This window comes from Phoenix dactylifera, chromosome 1 (assembly GCF_051530095.1).
Source record: "Phoenix dactylifera cultivar Ajwa chromosome 1, Ajwa_hap1_PhDact_Kaust_v1.1, whole genome shotgun sequence".
Lineage (NCBI taxonomy): Eukaryota > Viridiplantae > Streptophyta > Magnoliopsida > Arecales > Arecaceae > Phoenix > Phoenix dactylifera.
This window is the reverse complement of record NC_143190.1, coordinates 52,638,740-52,653,449: the sequence shown is the minus strand read 5'-3', so window position 1 is coordinate 52,653,449 and position 14,710 is coordinate 52,638,740. Positions and strand designations below refer to the sequence as shown.

The 14,710-nt window shown below is 40.0% G+C and overlaps 2 protein-coding genes and 1 long non-coding RNA gene across 6 annotated transcripts; 2 read left to right on the top strand and 1 right to left on the bottom strand.

Annotated features, from left to right (window-relative positions):
* The first annotated feature begins 947 nt into the window (after positions 1 to 947).
* On the top strand, positions 948 to 4,666 carry LOC103722471 (interactor of constitutive active ROPs 4). 3 transcript variants are annotated; one of them, XM_008813038.6, is made up of 4 exons: positions 948 to 1,072; positions 2,914 to 2,978; positions 3,065 to 3,215; positions 3,298 to 4,666. In XM_008813038.6, exons 2-4 carry the CDS (start codon positions 2,965 to 2,967, stop codon positions 4,396 to 4,398), a joined length of 1,266 nt encoding a protein of 421 aa, XP_008811260.4. In that variant the 5' UTR covers positions 948 to 1,072; positions 2,914 to 2,964; the 3' UTR covers positions 4,399 to 4,666. The 3 variants fall into 3 exon arrangements, with proteins under 3 accessions (XP_008811260.4, XP_038981444.3, XP_038981443.3); XM_039125516.3 differs by lacking the exon at positions 948 to 1,072 and adding an exon at positions 2,148 to 2,817; XM_039125515.3 differs by lacking the exon at positions 948 to 1,072 and having other exon boundaries at positions 2,151 to 2,978.
* A 1,571-nt stretch (positions 4,667 to 6,237) lies between these two features.
* LOC113463771 (uncharacterized) lies at positions 6,238 to 7,208 on the bottom strand. Its single transcript, XR_003388605.4, has 2 exons — positions 6,622 to 7,208; positions 6,238 to 6,448 (listed from the first exon to the last, which is right to left on the bottom strand). It is a non-coding gene; the product is annotated as an uncharacterized LOC113463771 (long non-coding RNA).
* Positions 7,209 to 8,789: 1,581 nt separating this feature from the next.
* LOC103722468 (uncharacterized) lies at positions 8,790 to 14,448 on the top strand. 2 transcript variants are annotated; one of them, XM_089925454.1, is made up of 5 exons: positions 8,790 to 9,103; positions 9,414 to 9,560; positions 12,902 to 13,141; positions 14,012 to 14,071; positions 14,150 to 14,448. In XM_089925454.1, exons 1-5 carry the CDS (start codon positions 8,984 to 8,986, stop codon positions 14,270 to 14,272), a joined length of 690 nt encoding a protein of 229 aa, XP_089781580.1. In that variant the 5' UTR covers positions 8,790 to 8,983; the 3' UTR covers positions 14,273 to 14,448. The 2 variants fall into 2 exon arrangements, with proteins under 2 accessions (XP_089781580.1, XP_008811258.1); XM_008813036.6 differs by having other exon boundaries at positions 8,793 to 9,103; positions 14,168 to 14,448.
* Positions 14,449 to 14,710: the final 262 nt, after the last annotated feature.

The window sequence follows — 14,710 nt, the reverse complement described above, 5'->3', positions numbered from 1 at the left end:
ACATCCAATTAAATTAACGATATAAATGCAATCATTTATCTTATGTAAAAAGTTGAAATTACTTTTGAGTAGAAAAAAAATTATACTTATTTTTTTATATTTTTAAAATATATCTGATATGGCATTTGAAGCCTATTTATGGTTAATGATACATTTTATTAAGTAATGAATCAAAATATTATATAAAAATAATTCTTTTAGATTTTTTAAATTATTAAACGTAAGTATAAATCATCAGTTTTTATTTTTTTTTTTCTAACAAAATCTTCGGAGTGAGCTAAAGAAGGATCAGTCGGCAGTCCATCGTCAATTGAATCGCGATCCTCCTACCGTCCTCGCGCGATGCTAACAAAATAGAAGTCACGGAAAGGCAAAGAAAACGACGGTTTTCTCCCTCTAATCTTCGGCAGGGCGCAGCCCATCGGGGCCATCCCATCTTGGCTTTTACGACCACTTTCGCAGAGCGCGTGGTCGAGCAAGATACGGCCACTTTTTTTTTACTCCGTATTCTCGCTTTCCAGAAAGGCTACGAGAAAGGGCAGAGAGGAAGCTGGTGGAGGTGCGAATAAAACTGGTTGGCCTTTCCATGAAAACAAAGAAGAAATATTGAAAAGGAGCGACCCCCATGGATCCATTCAATTTGTCCTCTTTGCTCGGATTCAAAGTCACGTTCTAACCCACTTTCATTCAAAAAAAATAATAAACTGCATGCGAGAAAACACGAGCCATGATTCACTACTCTCCATAATCATAGCCATCAATCAATTTGATCTGAATTTTTTAACGGCTATGATTATCATGACATTGGCTTCTGTGTTCAGAACAGCAGACCGCGTTACCTCTGGAATTTTTTACGTTTTAAATCCCCGGTCCTCTCCACTCATATAAATACCTATCCTTTATCTTCTCCCTAAGCTTTTCCTCTCCCCTTTTTCTTGTCCCAACCCTCCCCCCCTCTGTCTCTTCCCACACCCCCACACCCACCCCAATACCACATTTAGGTTGAAGATCTCCTGGTGGACAGAAGAGGCTCAAGAACTTGAGGTTCATGGTTTGTTAAATCTATCTTGAGGTTAGATTTCTAGTTCCTATGTCCCTTTTTTTAATCTTTTATGAGAGATTTTTTTTTTCTTTTGTCATCTCCAATTTGTTTTCCAAGTTAGATTCATATTTGCATAAATTTTTTATAAACTTTGTCATTACCGATGGAGTTTGTTTTTTTTTTTTGGTAACATGCTGACAGGAGCAGTATTCTACAAATGTGAAAATGGGACACAAAATATCCGTTAGGGGGCATGTTTCCACCCACTAATTTTGTTTCTTTCCATCCATTACAATGTCCTGTCCACCAGGCGACAGTGACTTAACACTTATAAGGTGACATGGTTAGGAATATTTAATGTGTCCTTTAGCCTTGGGAATTATTGTAGCCATCCCTAAAGCCTTCGGTATTGTCTGTGCTCGGTGTAAACAGAGCAAAAGGCAGAAATAAAGCCTGTAATATTAGTGAAATCCACAGATCTAGTCTTTGTCACTTTGCTCCCATTGCCTAGAATTAGATGCACAAGGGATGAATATTTTTATAGGTCCCTTTGCTAATCACTGTGCCTTGCTAGGCTTTTGAGAATGCGGCTTTTTAGAATGCGGTAGCAGCGCATGTTCCGCTTGGTAATTGCGGTGGAAATTCCCTTTCGCTAATTGACTAAAAACCCCTTCTAATATTAAATACCTCAGGCTATTATAGCTGATATCACATAGGATATGGATGGGATGTTAGCATATCCATATCTATATTTATTTTATTTGACAAACATAAATCTTAGTCGTATGCAAAAATTTATATACATATTTGTTTTAAATAAATACAGATACAAATCAAATGCTGAAAATATAGATATAAATTGGATAATTAAACTATATGACCATAGAATCAAAATATTACTAAGTAGATAATAAATTAAGTTAATAGAATGTTGATGTGATTATTTATTTTTTTTTAAAGTTCGTGAGTGTCACATAAAATTAAATAAGATTATAAATAGAATTGGATATTCCGATATAAATCGGATAGTTGTCTATTCATTCATATCCATTTTTCTTTGATGAATATGAATATGAATATCTATATTCAGATAAATTCGGATACAAAAATTGATCCGGATGGATATTATCAGATCCAGTTTCACCCCTAGACCCTGATAATTATTCCACACTTAACTTTGATTAGAAATAGAAACAAAATAATGGAGGAGTAATCAAATTCAAAGTTGTGATCTCCACCTTGTGAGTTCAGGCCATATACTAATGACTAGACCCTGATTTCCATCTCTTGGTTAACTTGAACTAGAAATAGAAACAAAATAATGGAGGGGTAAGGTAATCGAATTCAAAGTTGTCTCCACCTTGTGAGTTCAGGCCAGATAATAATGACGAGACCCTGATTTCCTTCTCTGCGTTTGATACTTGGAACTATACCTGAGAGTTTTTTGCTTGTTTGTAGTTGCCGTTCCAATTTCTCAAAACATTTTTGTTTTTTTGGGTTTTGAAACGTTACCCGTGCGAGTAAACAAGTAGAAATATCGATTGTCTGGTCCACATATGGCCAGAAGTACTGAACCAAGTATCCAGCTTTTAATACAAAGAAGGAGCCATGTGGGTGGTGGCCTTCCAACCCCAACCCAGGAGTTAAATATTTCCTCCCCCAACGTTCACTGGACCCTCCGGTCGGTGTGGTCATTATAATTATCATTGATCGCCAGGGACTAAAAGCTATTCATCTTTCTTTGCGACTTGCCATATATTGAGCTCTGCCCTTGGGTTTGAATTTTGAATTCTTCTTTGAAATGCGTGTCTGTGACTCGCGTGGTGTCTAATACTTCACCTTTTTGTTCCTCCTCCCTTTCCTTTCATCAGCTGTGAAGGGAGGAGAGTTCTTCCAAGCTTGTTGAAGCTCTAGGTCAAGCAATGCCGAGGTCGAGGTAAAGATTGGATTCATTGTTGTAGAACATAAGAGAATAATCTTAGAATGATGTAATGGGTTTGGATTATGATTTGTTTGGAGCAGAGGGTCGGAGATGCCGCAGCGGCAGTCGCCACGGGCGCCGCTTCATCTGAAGACCACTGCCTGCTCTGAGGCCAATGGCATTCACCGCCACATGGTGGACCGAAGTCCGAAGCTGGAGGACCGGCGCTCGCCTCGCAGCCCCCTCCACGAGGTATGGCCTCCCTACCCTTCCATCACTGCTTGCTCTCTGCTCTCCGTAACTTGTCTGAGCTTAGCTTGCTCGTAATATGCAGAAGAAGAGGGGCACCAGGGTGGCGGACTTGGAGACGAAGCTCACCCGAGCCCAAGAGGAGCTTAAGAAGTTAAGGGAGCAGCTGGCCTCCACCGAGGTCGCCAAGAAGGAAGCCCAGGTAGCACTCGAGGAAGCGAAGAAGCGAGTCCCAGCCGCCGCCGCCACCTCCCCCCAAAGCTCAGAAGAAGAGAAGCCGCCGCCTCTGTCCTTAAAAGAAGAGACCGAGACTGGTACTCGAGGCCTGGATTCGCAGGAGAAGAGCGAGCAGACGGTGGAGAAGGAATTGCCGGATTCCAGATCTGAGGAGGAGAGCGTCAACTCCCCTGCTACTGATGTGTTTGAAGTGGCAGTCTCGCCAGCTCCGGTCCCAACTGAGCCGATCCGCAAAGAAAACGAGGTTGGGAATGATGACGGGGAAGCAGTGGAGGAGAAGGAAGAGGAAGAGACGAAGGCAATGATGGAGAAAGATGGCGAGATCGAGATGCCTGCAACAGAGAAAAAGGAAGCGGAAGAGGACAGCAGGCCGCCTATCGAGATCGCCGAGAGCTTAGAGGTAGTGGAACTCAAAGCCAAGCTATTGGAGAAGGAGAAGGAACTGGAAAATTTGTCTGCAGAGAATGAGAGCCTGAAGAAGAAAGCAGCGGAGGTGTCGGAGAGTGTCATGGCCGCCGCGAGAGCTAAAGAAGAGGAGCTGGGTGTGAAGCTGGGCTCAGCGGAGGAGGAGCTGAGGGAGAGCCGGGCAAAGGCGGAGAGGCTGCAGGAGAAGCTGGAGGCGGCGGAGGGGGCGAGGACGACGCTGGAGGCGGAGATGAAGCGGCTGAGGGTTCAGACGGAGCAGTGGCGCAAGGCAGCCGAGGCGGCAGCTGCGGTGCTGGCGGCCGGGGAGGGGCCGGGAGTGGAGATGATGGGGGAAAGAAGGGTGGCGGAACGGTGCGGTTCCATGAACAAACACCTTGGTACCGGCAGCGGGGGATTCGCAGGGTGGGGATCGCCGCTGATGGGCGGGGAGATGGATGATGAGGGTATTGGGGGAGGGAAGAGGAGGGGGACCGGAATTCGAATGTTCGGAGATCTCTGGAAGAAGAAGGGGCAGCAGAAGTAGAGGGGCAGTAGAAGAAGAATTGTGGAGGTGTCCATCAACCCTTTGGAACAATCTTCTTCTTTTTCTCCTTTGCTTATTATTATTTTGTTTTGGTAAACTGCTTCTTATGTTGTACTGCTTCTGTTACTGTTGGTAAGGGCGCAACCAACCAGCCAAGTTGTTTTGGTATCTGGAGTTGGCTTTGAGGGCTTTGGGAGATGGAGTTAGCTTGGATGTGTTGCCGATCTAAACTAGTTTAGCTAATGGAATTGCTACATAATTTAGAATATCTGGTTCAAAAGCTTCCTTGTCGTGCAAGTCAAATAGCAGCCTATGGGCCGTGGGCTAATCTAGAAAGGCTAGACCGGAGGATTTGGCCAAGATAGATGACTTCGGTACTGATCGATGTCTTATTATGGTTGGATTGGCCATAGAGAAGCTGCACCTAGGGTCATGACAATGGTCGACCTAGTTCGTCCGTATAACCGGAAGACCCTCAAGTAAGCACACACTCTCTCACCAGCACTCTTCCATTCTCATTATCTCTCTTTTCTGCTATTGCTCTAGATCTCCACTAACTTAAGCATCGGAAGATCCTTCGTCGGAAATCGTTTGGCAAGTGGACTTTTTTGCGGATTGATTTCATCATAGTGGTGTCGAGCTAATGGTGTGACTACTCTACCTTTCTCCTCAATTTCGGCTGACCTCAGTGCATCTCGAGCGGTGACTGACCTTAGCAACAAACAGTATAATAGCCATGTAATAGGGGAAACGGGTAATGATTTTTATCATGTTACAAAAGCCGTTACTCTAACATTAGGGAGTAGAGTTGATTCTTGAATGAATTTTACAGAAGGAACTTGGTCTCTCCTACTTTCTAGTTTCTGGTTCTACCATAGTCTATAGTTCTGCCCACTGGGCCGACGAGACAAAAGTCTTTTGCGGATTGATTTCATCATAGTGGTGTCGAGCTAATGGCGTGACTACTATGCCTTTCTCCTCAATTTCGGCTGACCTCAGTGCATCTCGAGCGGTGACTGACCTTAGCAACAAACAGTACAATAGCCATGTAATAGGGGAAACGGTTAATGATTTTTATCATGTTACAAAAGCCGTTACTCTAACATCAGGAAGTAGAGTTGATTCTTGAATGAATTTTATAGAAGGAACTTGGTCTCTCCTACTTTCTAGTTTCTGGTTCTATTATAGTCTATAGTTCTGCCCACTGGGCCGACGAGACAAAAGCCTTCTGCGTCCATTCCAAACTTCAGACGAGCTAAGCCCATTCATCATTGCCTTGGATTGAATGGGCTAAGAGAATGGGGCCCAAGTTGGCCAGAAGTTGGTAACCAATAGTCCACTCTTGACTCGGTCGAGCATATGCATAAAAATGATTGTAGCGCATTGAGGAAATATGAGATAGAGATAAAATTCCCCATGAGATGATATAGTAATACCTGTTTGATTAGCTTAGTTCTACTACCCAGAAATAGAAGACAAGAAGTTTTGAGCACCAAGCGCTTAGGGTTAGGCTTAGAGAAATAGAAAACAATCCAGAACTCATTATAGTCTAGGCTTGGTTTGTTACTCCCAGCAAATGCCATATAATAAGATAAAGAGATGGTGGTGCGACCTCCCGTTGAAGTCTAAATTAGCGTGTGAAGCTTGGTACAAAGCAATTCTGGCACCTCAACGGGTGCTTTCGCGAGTGAGCTTTAGCCGGAAGAAGTTATCAGGGGTTGCAGAGGCTCAGCTCACTGCTCACATATCCGCATGAGTAAAACTACGGAAGCACACGTCTTATAACAAATACTTCGAGCCGAACCTATTAATTGCATGTTCTTAAAGGTAATAGATACGTTAAATTGGATATCGTTACTGCTCAATAGAAGTAAAAAAAATATGGAGATTGGGATCTAGCAATTCTCTCTCTCTACCAGTATTTGCTTATAGATAGAAGATTGTTACAACACTCGGCAAAATGGAAAGAAAGAAAAGGATCAGAAATCAGCGGCCTGCACGGCTGCCACCCTTCTCCTGGACCTCTCCCTCGCGTCACCCGTCGGCTGCTCTGCATCATCCACACACGCAAAAAAAAAAAAAGAGTTCAGTATCCTCCTCTTCCCTTCAACCATATTCACAAGGAAAAAGTTTTAGTGGATATGGAAGGAAGAAAGAAGAGGAAAAGAAAAGGCAAAGCCATCATTATTAATCGAACCAACTATTCTTGTCTATTACTAATACCAGGAAAAGCGTAATGGACGAAGGTAGCAGCGACGAGCACGACCCCTAAGCAAAGAAACGCATAAACGTGCCTCCCCAACTTCCCCAGCCATCCATCCATCCCTCCCGCCCTCAACTCCATCGTCCAACTCTCCGTTTCCTCGGTTTTTTTATTCTATTCTTTCTGCTTTTTATCACCTCTGTAGACGTCGCTATAAGTGGGTGGTCTTAAATAGCCCATAGATTCGAAGCTCAGGGCACCCTTGGTGAGGATAAGTGCACCATCCCCAAGTGAACGGGCCCAAATTTGATGACATCTATCGTGCGTGGAGTCCCGATAGAGGGGTTGTCTAAAGTCTACGGTCTACAGCCAAGGGGTGGTAAGTAGAGAGGAGTCGAGAGGAGTAGAGAGTTAAAGGTTTTGAGGCTTGGAAGCCAGCAGAGGATATGGGCTTTAGACCAGGGGGTGGAAACAGGAGGCTGCGAGACAATGTGCGGGGACGGCGGCCCCTGGGTTTGTGGCCACTTGTCAGCTTCCATATGGAAGTCTAGGGCCGGGCCATGGAAACAGATTATATCCGGGGCCGGGCCATAGGCAGTTAAGTTCGGGCCTAAACCTGGAGCTCGGTCCACCCAATTGGTGTATAAGTGGAGTGAGTAAGCCCAGATTTGACACCTTAATCCACTTTACTTTAGCCCGGCTCGTACTAAGACCATGAGCGGGCATGGGTCCAAACAAGATAGGTATCGATGTTGCCATATAGGAGCCAACCTAATTATGAATGAATAGATTCAAGTAGGATATCTTGCACGGAACAGGAATTAACACAAAGACTAACTTGGCTTAACAAGGAACCACTAAATGATGAGTTGGATTTGGGTCCAAATAGTAGACTCAAAGCTTGTTCAAATCTCTCTCTCACACACAATTTCTTTTTTAGAATCATTGTTGTTGCCTCTCATAAAATTGCACCCAAAGTTATATTTGCAAATGTCCATGAGATCAAATAGTATGATATTTCTTAATTAGGTACATGAAGTTTGAGCAAGCTTATTGATAAGTTCTGACTTTTTGCACTATTTGAAGAATTTGTTATTTCGTAAAGCTTTCCACCTTGGCTAAATAAGAAAATGGTTTAGACTCGTATAGTTCCTGGCTGGTAGACTATTCTGTGAAACAGAGGTTACATGAATTCCAAATAACGGGGGTTTGCATCAAGTTGTACTCAAATCTAGATTGGAGTGGATGCTGACCATTAGTAAAAGATTTTTTGAGTTACCGAAGCATTTTTTGTTCGTATATTGTACCTCCCTCAAACAAGATGGCTTTTCAGCAAAATGCTTAGATCATCCCAGGCTATAATCCTTCTAATTAGATCGCCTCTTCTAGTATCAAAAAGAAATTATTCTTTCAACTACATTCCCAGGGCTTCGGCATGGAGGACTTTGAGTCTCCACACACGCAAATAGCATGTGTTGGTAAATCAAAATTTGAATTGATTGTACAATTAATTAGGACAAATTTAGACCGAGTAAGTTAGGTTTTATTCCAATGATCATGCTTTTTGTTCTAGCAACTAGACATTCTGGATTCGAATATAGAATCACATTTCAAATATCTGAGCCTGAATAATTATGATACGGATGGGTCCTCTTCCTCTTCTCATTCTCTCATTTTTGATAAAAAAAAATATGGTTGCTAGGGATAGAAGTTAATTGAATAATATACTTCTAGATTCATTTTTGCATCCAGATTCATTCACATATGGATAGAAATTTAAGCGTCTGCCTCGTATCTACATCCATATTTATATCCATAAAAAAAAAGAACATATAATTATTCAATCCATATAAAAATATATAGTTTTGCTTGTAATTCTATTTAATCATATACAATATTTAAAATATTTGAAAATAAAAAACTAATCATATTAAGTTGATATAAGTTTTTTATTTTAATTGTTATAAAATTTAATTATCTTTTTTTTTATCCAGCTGTCCGCATAGATAGGAATGCGGATAGACCGATCCATACTGGTTGTTGCATTAAAACTTGATCTACAAGAACCATGAAAGCCAATTTATTTGGGAGTCACAATGTATAAGCAAGAACCGGCGCGGCATCTGATCATCATCAATGATCAAATAAACCAAGATTAGATTCGGCCCTACTAAACGGTGCTGCTTCTGGAACATTCCTATCACTTTGGGACGGCTCTCTCTCTCTCTCTCTCTCTCTCGTCCTCTGGTCTGGAACCTTCCCTCTCTTTCTCCAAACAAACGAAACCCTAAATAAATCCTCCTAGTAGCCTTCCATACTTCCACCGAGAGGGGTAACGTCGTGAGGAGGAGGAGAAGAAGAAGAAGAAGAAGAAGGAGAGCGATGGCGGAAGAGCAGCAGTTGAGGCTGGACCTGGAGGAGCTTCGCCATCTCGAGTCCATCGCCAAGAGGCCCCGCGTCCTCTCCATCCTCTCCTCCGAGATCCGTAACCTCGACACCAAGGTATTCCTCCGCACCTTCTGTTTCTCTCGGTTGCCTAGGGTTTGATACTAGTTCATCCCTCTTCGAACCGCTCTCTCCTTGCTCGCTTTCTATCCGAGTTTTAGCGGGTTTTCAACGCAAGAATCCACTTCTTTGAACGCTACCGATTTGAATTTTATTTTTCTTGGACAAGTTAGGTCGGTTCATTGACAGTTGTTGGATCGATGTTCCTGAAGTTGTCTGGATTGATTGATTCATGCTGTATTGAATCGTGGGGCTCAGTGTTCCTTGCTATGAATTATTATCTATTTATTGTTTGTTGTATTCGCAGTTGTCGAAGGTTACTGCAGCAGTTGCTGCTGCAGCAGCAGCAGCACAGCCTGCGGTATCTGCCGAAAAGGCTCCCGCTGCAGCGAGCGCGTTGAATTATGTTACGCTCGGATCGTTTAGCTGGGATCAAGACAATGACAAGATCAAGGTGCATCCTTTTTTTACTTAAAAAAAAGGAAAAAGAGTAAGAAATGATTTAAAATCACTATTTGGATAGTACATTTTTAAGTAATCATGCATTTAGGTTGAGATTTGAGTTTGATCATAATCGCCACATGCTTGCTTCTAATGTGAAATAGTAAGATGTAGAGTTTTTTTTATAGCATTTCCACTAGAATTAAAGTGAGATGAGACAGAGTTACGGGATGCTTATGATTTTTTTTTTTAAATAGTCTTTTTATGCTTGGGACACTTAACTGAAATTATTACCAGCAAAAGTAAATTTAGCTATGTTATGTGGACTGTAATACTGAACTAAATGGGGGCTTCAGGAACATCATATGAACATACAGATATGAGAAGGTTAAGATGAGTGTGGATAGACATAGGAAATAGATGGGAATGAGTTCTTAGATAAATTTAGGAGTTGCAGTAAATAACTTTTTGGCATGTGTGATGCATGCAAAAGTTAATACAACATGATTAAGTTTCCATAACTCATGTGGACAGGAGACATACTGTATAGCAACAAAAGAATGTGATACCAGATTCATACCAGATTCTTTTTTTTAAAATAAAAAGGGCCCATTGGATTCTTATTCTTCCGTTTCCCAACAGGGAGTTGTCTATTTAACTGGATATGAAGTTTGAGAGGAAATCTAGAGTATCCTCTGGTTTCCTCTGGGATGGTTTATATACTAAATCTGCTCTCAGTTACGTATGATGGCATACTGTAAAAAGTAAAATTTAGGAGGCGGGCCATAAAAGTTTTTCTTAAAAAAATACACAGAGATATAAAGATGAAAGTTGAGGTATGTTAAGAAAAATGTGAGGATGTGTAGATAAGCATAGGTGCTTCATTATGTGTCAAAGCATAGGAAGAACAGAAAACCGAAGATTTTTGTGAATGGCAATTGTAATTTGTTATATCATTAACAATGGAGATGAACTCAAACAAAATGTCAGAAAAACACAAAATATCAAGAAAATACTTGCAGGTTAGTCATTAATGGTTGCATATGTCAATGGGTCAGGTAAAAAACTTATTGAGCCCAATTTTATGCGTGGGAAAATGGTTCGGTTTTTTTTTTTTTTCTGGGACAGCATTATCCTTTGATCAAAGGAAATATTAGAACATTAATCGACTCTTGTAACCTAAATTTCTCATGGAACTTAGTTTGTGTTTGTTTATAAAGATGGCATGTTATCAATGTATTCTGTTGTTTTAATTCATTATATGAATTGCTGAATTGAAACTTCATAGAGGATAAAGCTAGGTACAAGTACATCAGGGAAAGCTCGCAGGGTACAACTAATTATGATTCATTAGTAAAAGGTTAAAAGCTGTTTTCAGTTTTCACAATGTTTGATCATCTGCAACACCTTTTTTTGTGTTTGTTTTTTTTTTTTTTTTTGGAGGGGTGGAGGGGATTTGTGTGGACACTAACAAGAAGACGTATTGATAAAGCACGAGGAAAGAACAAGATTTCATGAAAATTTATGACATGGAAGTATTCAGAAGGGTTTGATTGTCTTCTGTACTAGGGATTTGTTACCATATAGATCATATAGTGAATGATACGTAATGTATAATTATTCATTTCCATGTTATTTGAGGATGATATAGTTTTTTGTTGATAAATCGGAAGGGTCAAAAATCAAGTTAGAATCATGGGTAAAAGATAAATATTATAAACGTCTAACTGATTTCTGAGATAATACATAATTGTTTATGGAAATGGTCTATGTGCATGATGTAACATTTATTGATGACAATTGAATGGCTGGAGGTAAATTAACATCTTGGATAAAAAAAGATTAGATTTTAAAGGTCTAAAATAATCAACTTGCAATTTTAGTGGATCCAATGAGTCCCTAGAGTTTTGTCTCCAAGAATATCTACTTGTAATCTTTCATGATTTTGGATCTTCATATTATTAACAAATATAAATAAAGAATTCACATAGATTTAGAGAAAGCTCGATTAAGTAGGAGGTATAAATAAAGAATTCACATAGATTTAGAGAAAGGTGGATTAAGTAGGAGGTATGTTTGGCGTGGCAAATGCCATATGATTCATTGAAATTTCTAAATAACAATCACAGCCACAATCATCTAGCCTTTATCCTCATTCATCAAGTATTTTTGTCAGGGGCCATCTCTAATGTTATTTCAAGTTTCTCCATATACTTCCTCACAATCTCCATCCATGTTTATACAGGTCTTCCTCTTCTTTTCTTACAATCTTGAACACAAACTAAAGTACCTTTCCTTAAAAAAGTCTTAGAACTTCGTTGCACATATCTATACTATCTTAATCAATTTCATCACTTTATTTAATTTATGCAATTCCCACATCTCTAATATATTCATTCTTTAATCCATCCTTTATAGCTTTAACAGATATCCATTTTAACATTCTTGTTTCTGTCACAATCAATTTATTTCTAAATAAAAAAAAGAAAGCAATGTTTTGTTCATCAAACTGTTGGCAAATGCTCCAAGAACATAAGCGAGTGTTGGATAGATAAGTTGACTGTGTTTGAAATCTAGACAGGTACGGGTTTGTGTGGTAAAACACTCAAAGATTGCTTGATTAAGAAGATGGGGGCCTACTTAATGGAGAAAACTTAAATTACATGGCTTGCATTTGCGATGAAGAATCTGAAAATAGAAATGCAATGACCAGAAATGCCATCCTTGATAAGAAGTAAATGTAGGATCCAGAAAGCTGAATATAATCTAGGTTAGATTGGTTTTGATTGTCATTATGGCTTTTTTGAAATAAATTTTGAAGGGGATTTGACATGTTATCTTCCATTTTCTTAATAACCCATGAGGTTTTCTGGTTAATGTTACATTTTTTAAAGGCATTCTATGTAGAACTACTGATATATGGAGGTTATTTGGTGTTGTGACATAATTACTTGAAAGAAGCTGTTGCATCTTGTCTGTAGTCATGTGGCTGCTGTAGTCATGGTAGTATTACCGGTAAAGGTGCAGTTTATGCATGACATATAAATGTCCTTCTATGGATGCATGCATGATATGTGCACCCAAGCAAGCACTTTTTATTATTTATTATCAGGTTTTTCCCATCTTTTCCTTCCAATAGATGAGATTGAACATGATTTTTAATTAAGAAATATGTAGAATTACCCTTTTTTAACTGTGCAAACCCGACTGGCAAATTTGATGCTTAGTCCTTTTTTTTCCTCCTCTTTTCCCTTTTGAACTCTCGGATGCTTGATCACTGCCTGTTTTGTTTTGGATATTTTTTTGTCTTGCTGAAACTAATTCAATCCTGCAAACTTGTCTTCTGTGCTTCAGCTCTATGTATTTCTTGAAGGTGTACAAGAAGAGAGGATGGAGACTGTTTTTAAGCGTATGTTGGTGGACATCAAGTTTCATGACGTCCAAGGGAAAAATTACCGATTCTCTATACCAAAATTAAACAAAGAAATAGTTCCCGAGAAATGTAAAGTGGTGGTCAAGCCGACAAAGGTTGTTGTTACACTGTCCAAAGCTTCAAAAGGAAACTGGTTAGACCTGCACTTCAAAGACGACAAGGTAATCAACAGCTTTTCGTTTTTCCTCTCATCTATTTTTAATAAATTGGGCCACGTTTTGTTGACAAATAAGCTTTAGCATGAAGGGGTTACTGGTTTACAGTTATTAACCCAGATGAAATGTCCAACCATGGATCATCCATCACTTACTACACTCTTTCTCTATCATCCACGAGGTGTTGGACGTAATTTGGTTGATCTTTCTTTTATCTTTTCTTTTATTTAAGAAACATAAGAATCTATTGGGATGCATATGAGGGTGGGTTAGCGCAATGGTAAGGTTGTATGACTTGGATGTCATGAGTTCGAAATACGAAAACAATTTCTGGATAAGGCTGTCTATATCTAACACCTTCCCAGACCCTGCAGGACGGGAGCCCCGTGCACTGCGATGCCTTTTTATTAGGATGCATGTGACATGTGAGAGCTACTCTGAGAGAGCTATTATGGATGGCCATGGCCTTCCAGTTCAATTTAAATTCTTATCGTTTATGTGATTCTGTAATGCACTCAAATTCTGGGATGTGCAGTTCCATTGTTTCTAAGATATATTTATTAAGAATGGGAGTGGCAATGGTACATTGCAGAACTTCACAAATCAAGCAGTGGAGTTTCGGATGGTAGAATAGTCGATACTATAGGATTCTTGGTATTCAACCTCTCTCCAGAGATTTAGTGGTTTTAATGCCTACCATGGATTCTTTTAGCCTGAATTTTGCTAAATAAGTGTTTTGCTGTCATGTCCTTTACCTTTTTCTGATTTTTTTTCTTTGGTAGATTAGAATTTTTTCAACACCATTCGCTACACTTCTAGAGCGCATGGAGGCTTGGATACAATTTGATAGTTGATACATTGTTTTATGATTTGCAGCTAAAGCCAGGTGTGGACAAAGATAAAGACCCAATGGCAGGAATTATGGATTTGATGAAGGTGATTTTTTTTTTCTGGACAGTGTCAAAAATTTCTTTTCCTTTGTTTCATTCTATTCAGTTGCCTGAGGTGAGTTAGAACGTCAATGCGTTGCAGAACATGTACGAGGAAGGTGATGATGAAATGAAACGAACGATTGCCAAAGCTTGGTCTGATGCAAGATCTGGGAAAACAGCCGACCCGTTGAAAGGGTTCCCTTGATCAGTTGGTAGATATATCTATATGTTTTGTTCGCTCTCATTGTATTTTGGGTGTGATGTTGAGAGCAAATACTTTTATTAATCGTCTTTCTTAAACTTGTGGATCATCAGTTATTTGGGATGACTTTTGTTGGGCATGCTTGTTTTTTATATTGAATTTGCTGTTTGTCTCTGGTATGATGGTATGTTAGTGCGGCTTTCAGGGCCGGTTGCGACAGTATTAAGCCATTCAAGAGATGAAACTCCGCATGGTACCTTCTAGTTATGCCCAGCTTGGCCTGCTGTTGTTCCTGACCCACTACCAAGTACACTTGGTGCTGTTCTTTCGTAACTTGAATCAACATTGTGCGCTAAACGTTCAGTTAATTATTCAACATAGCTTATGATATGTACGGGCATGTGATTGAATAGAAGCTTATGATATTTATAGGCATGAATC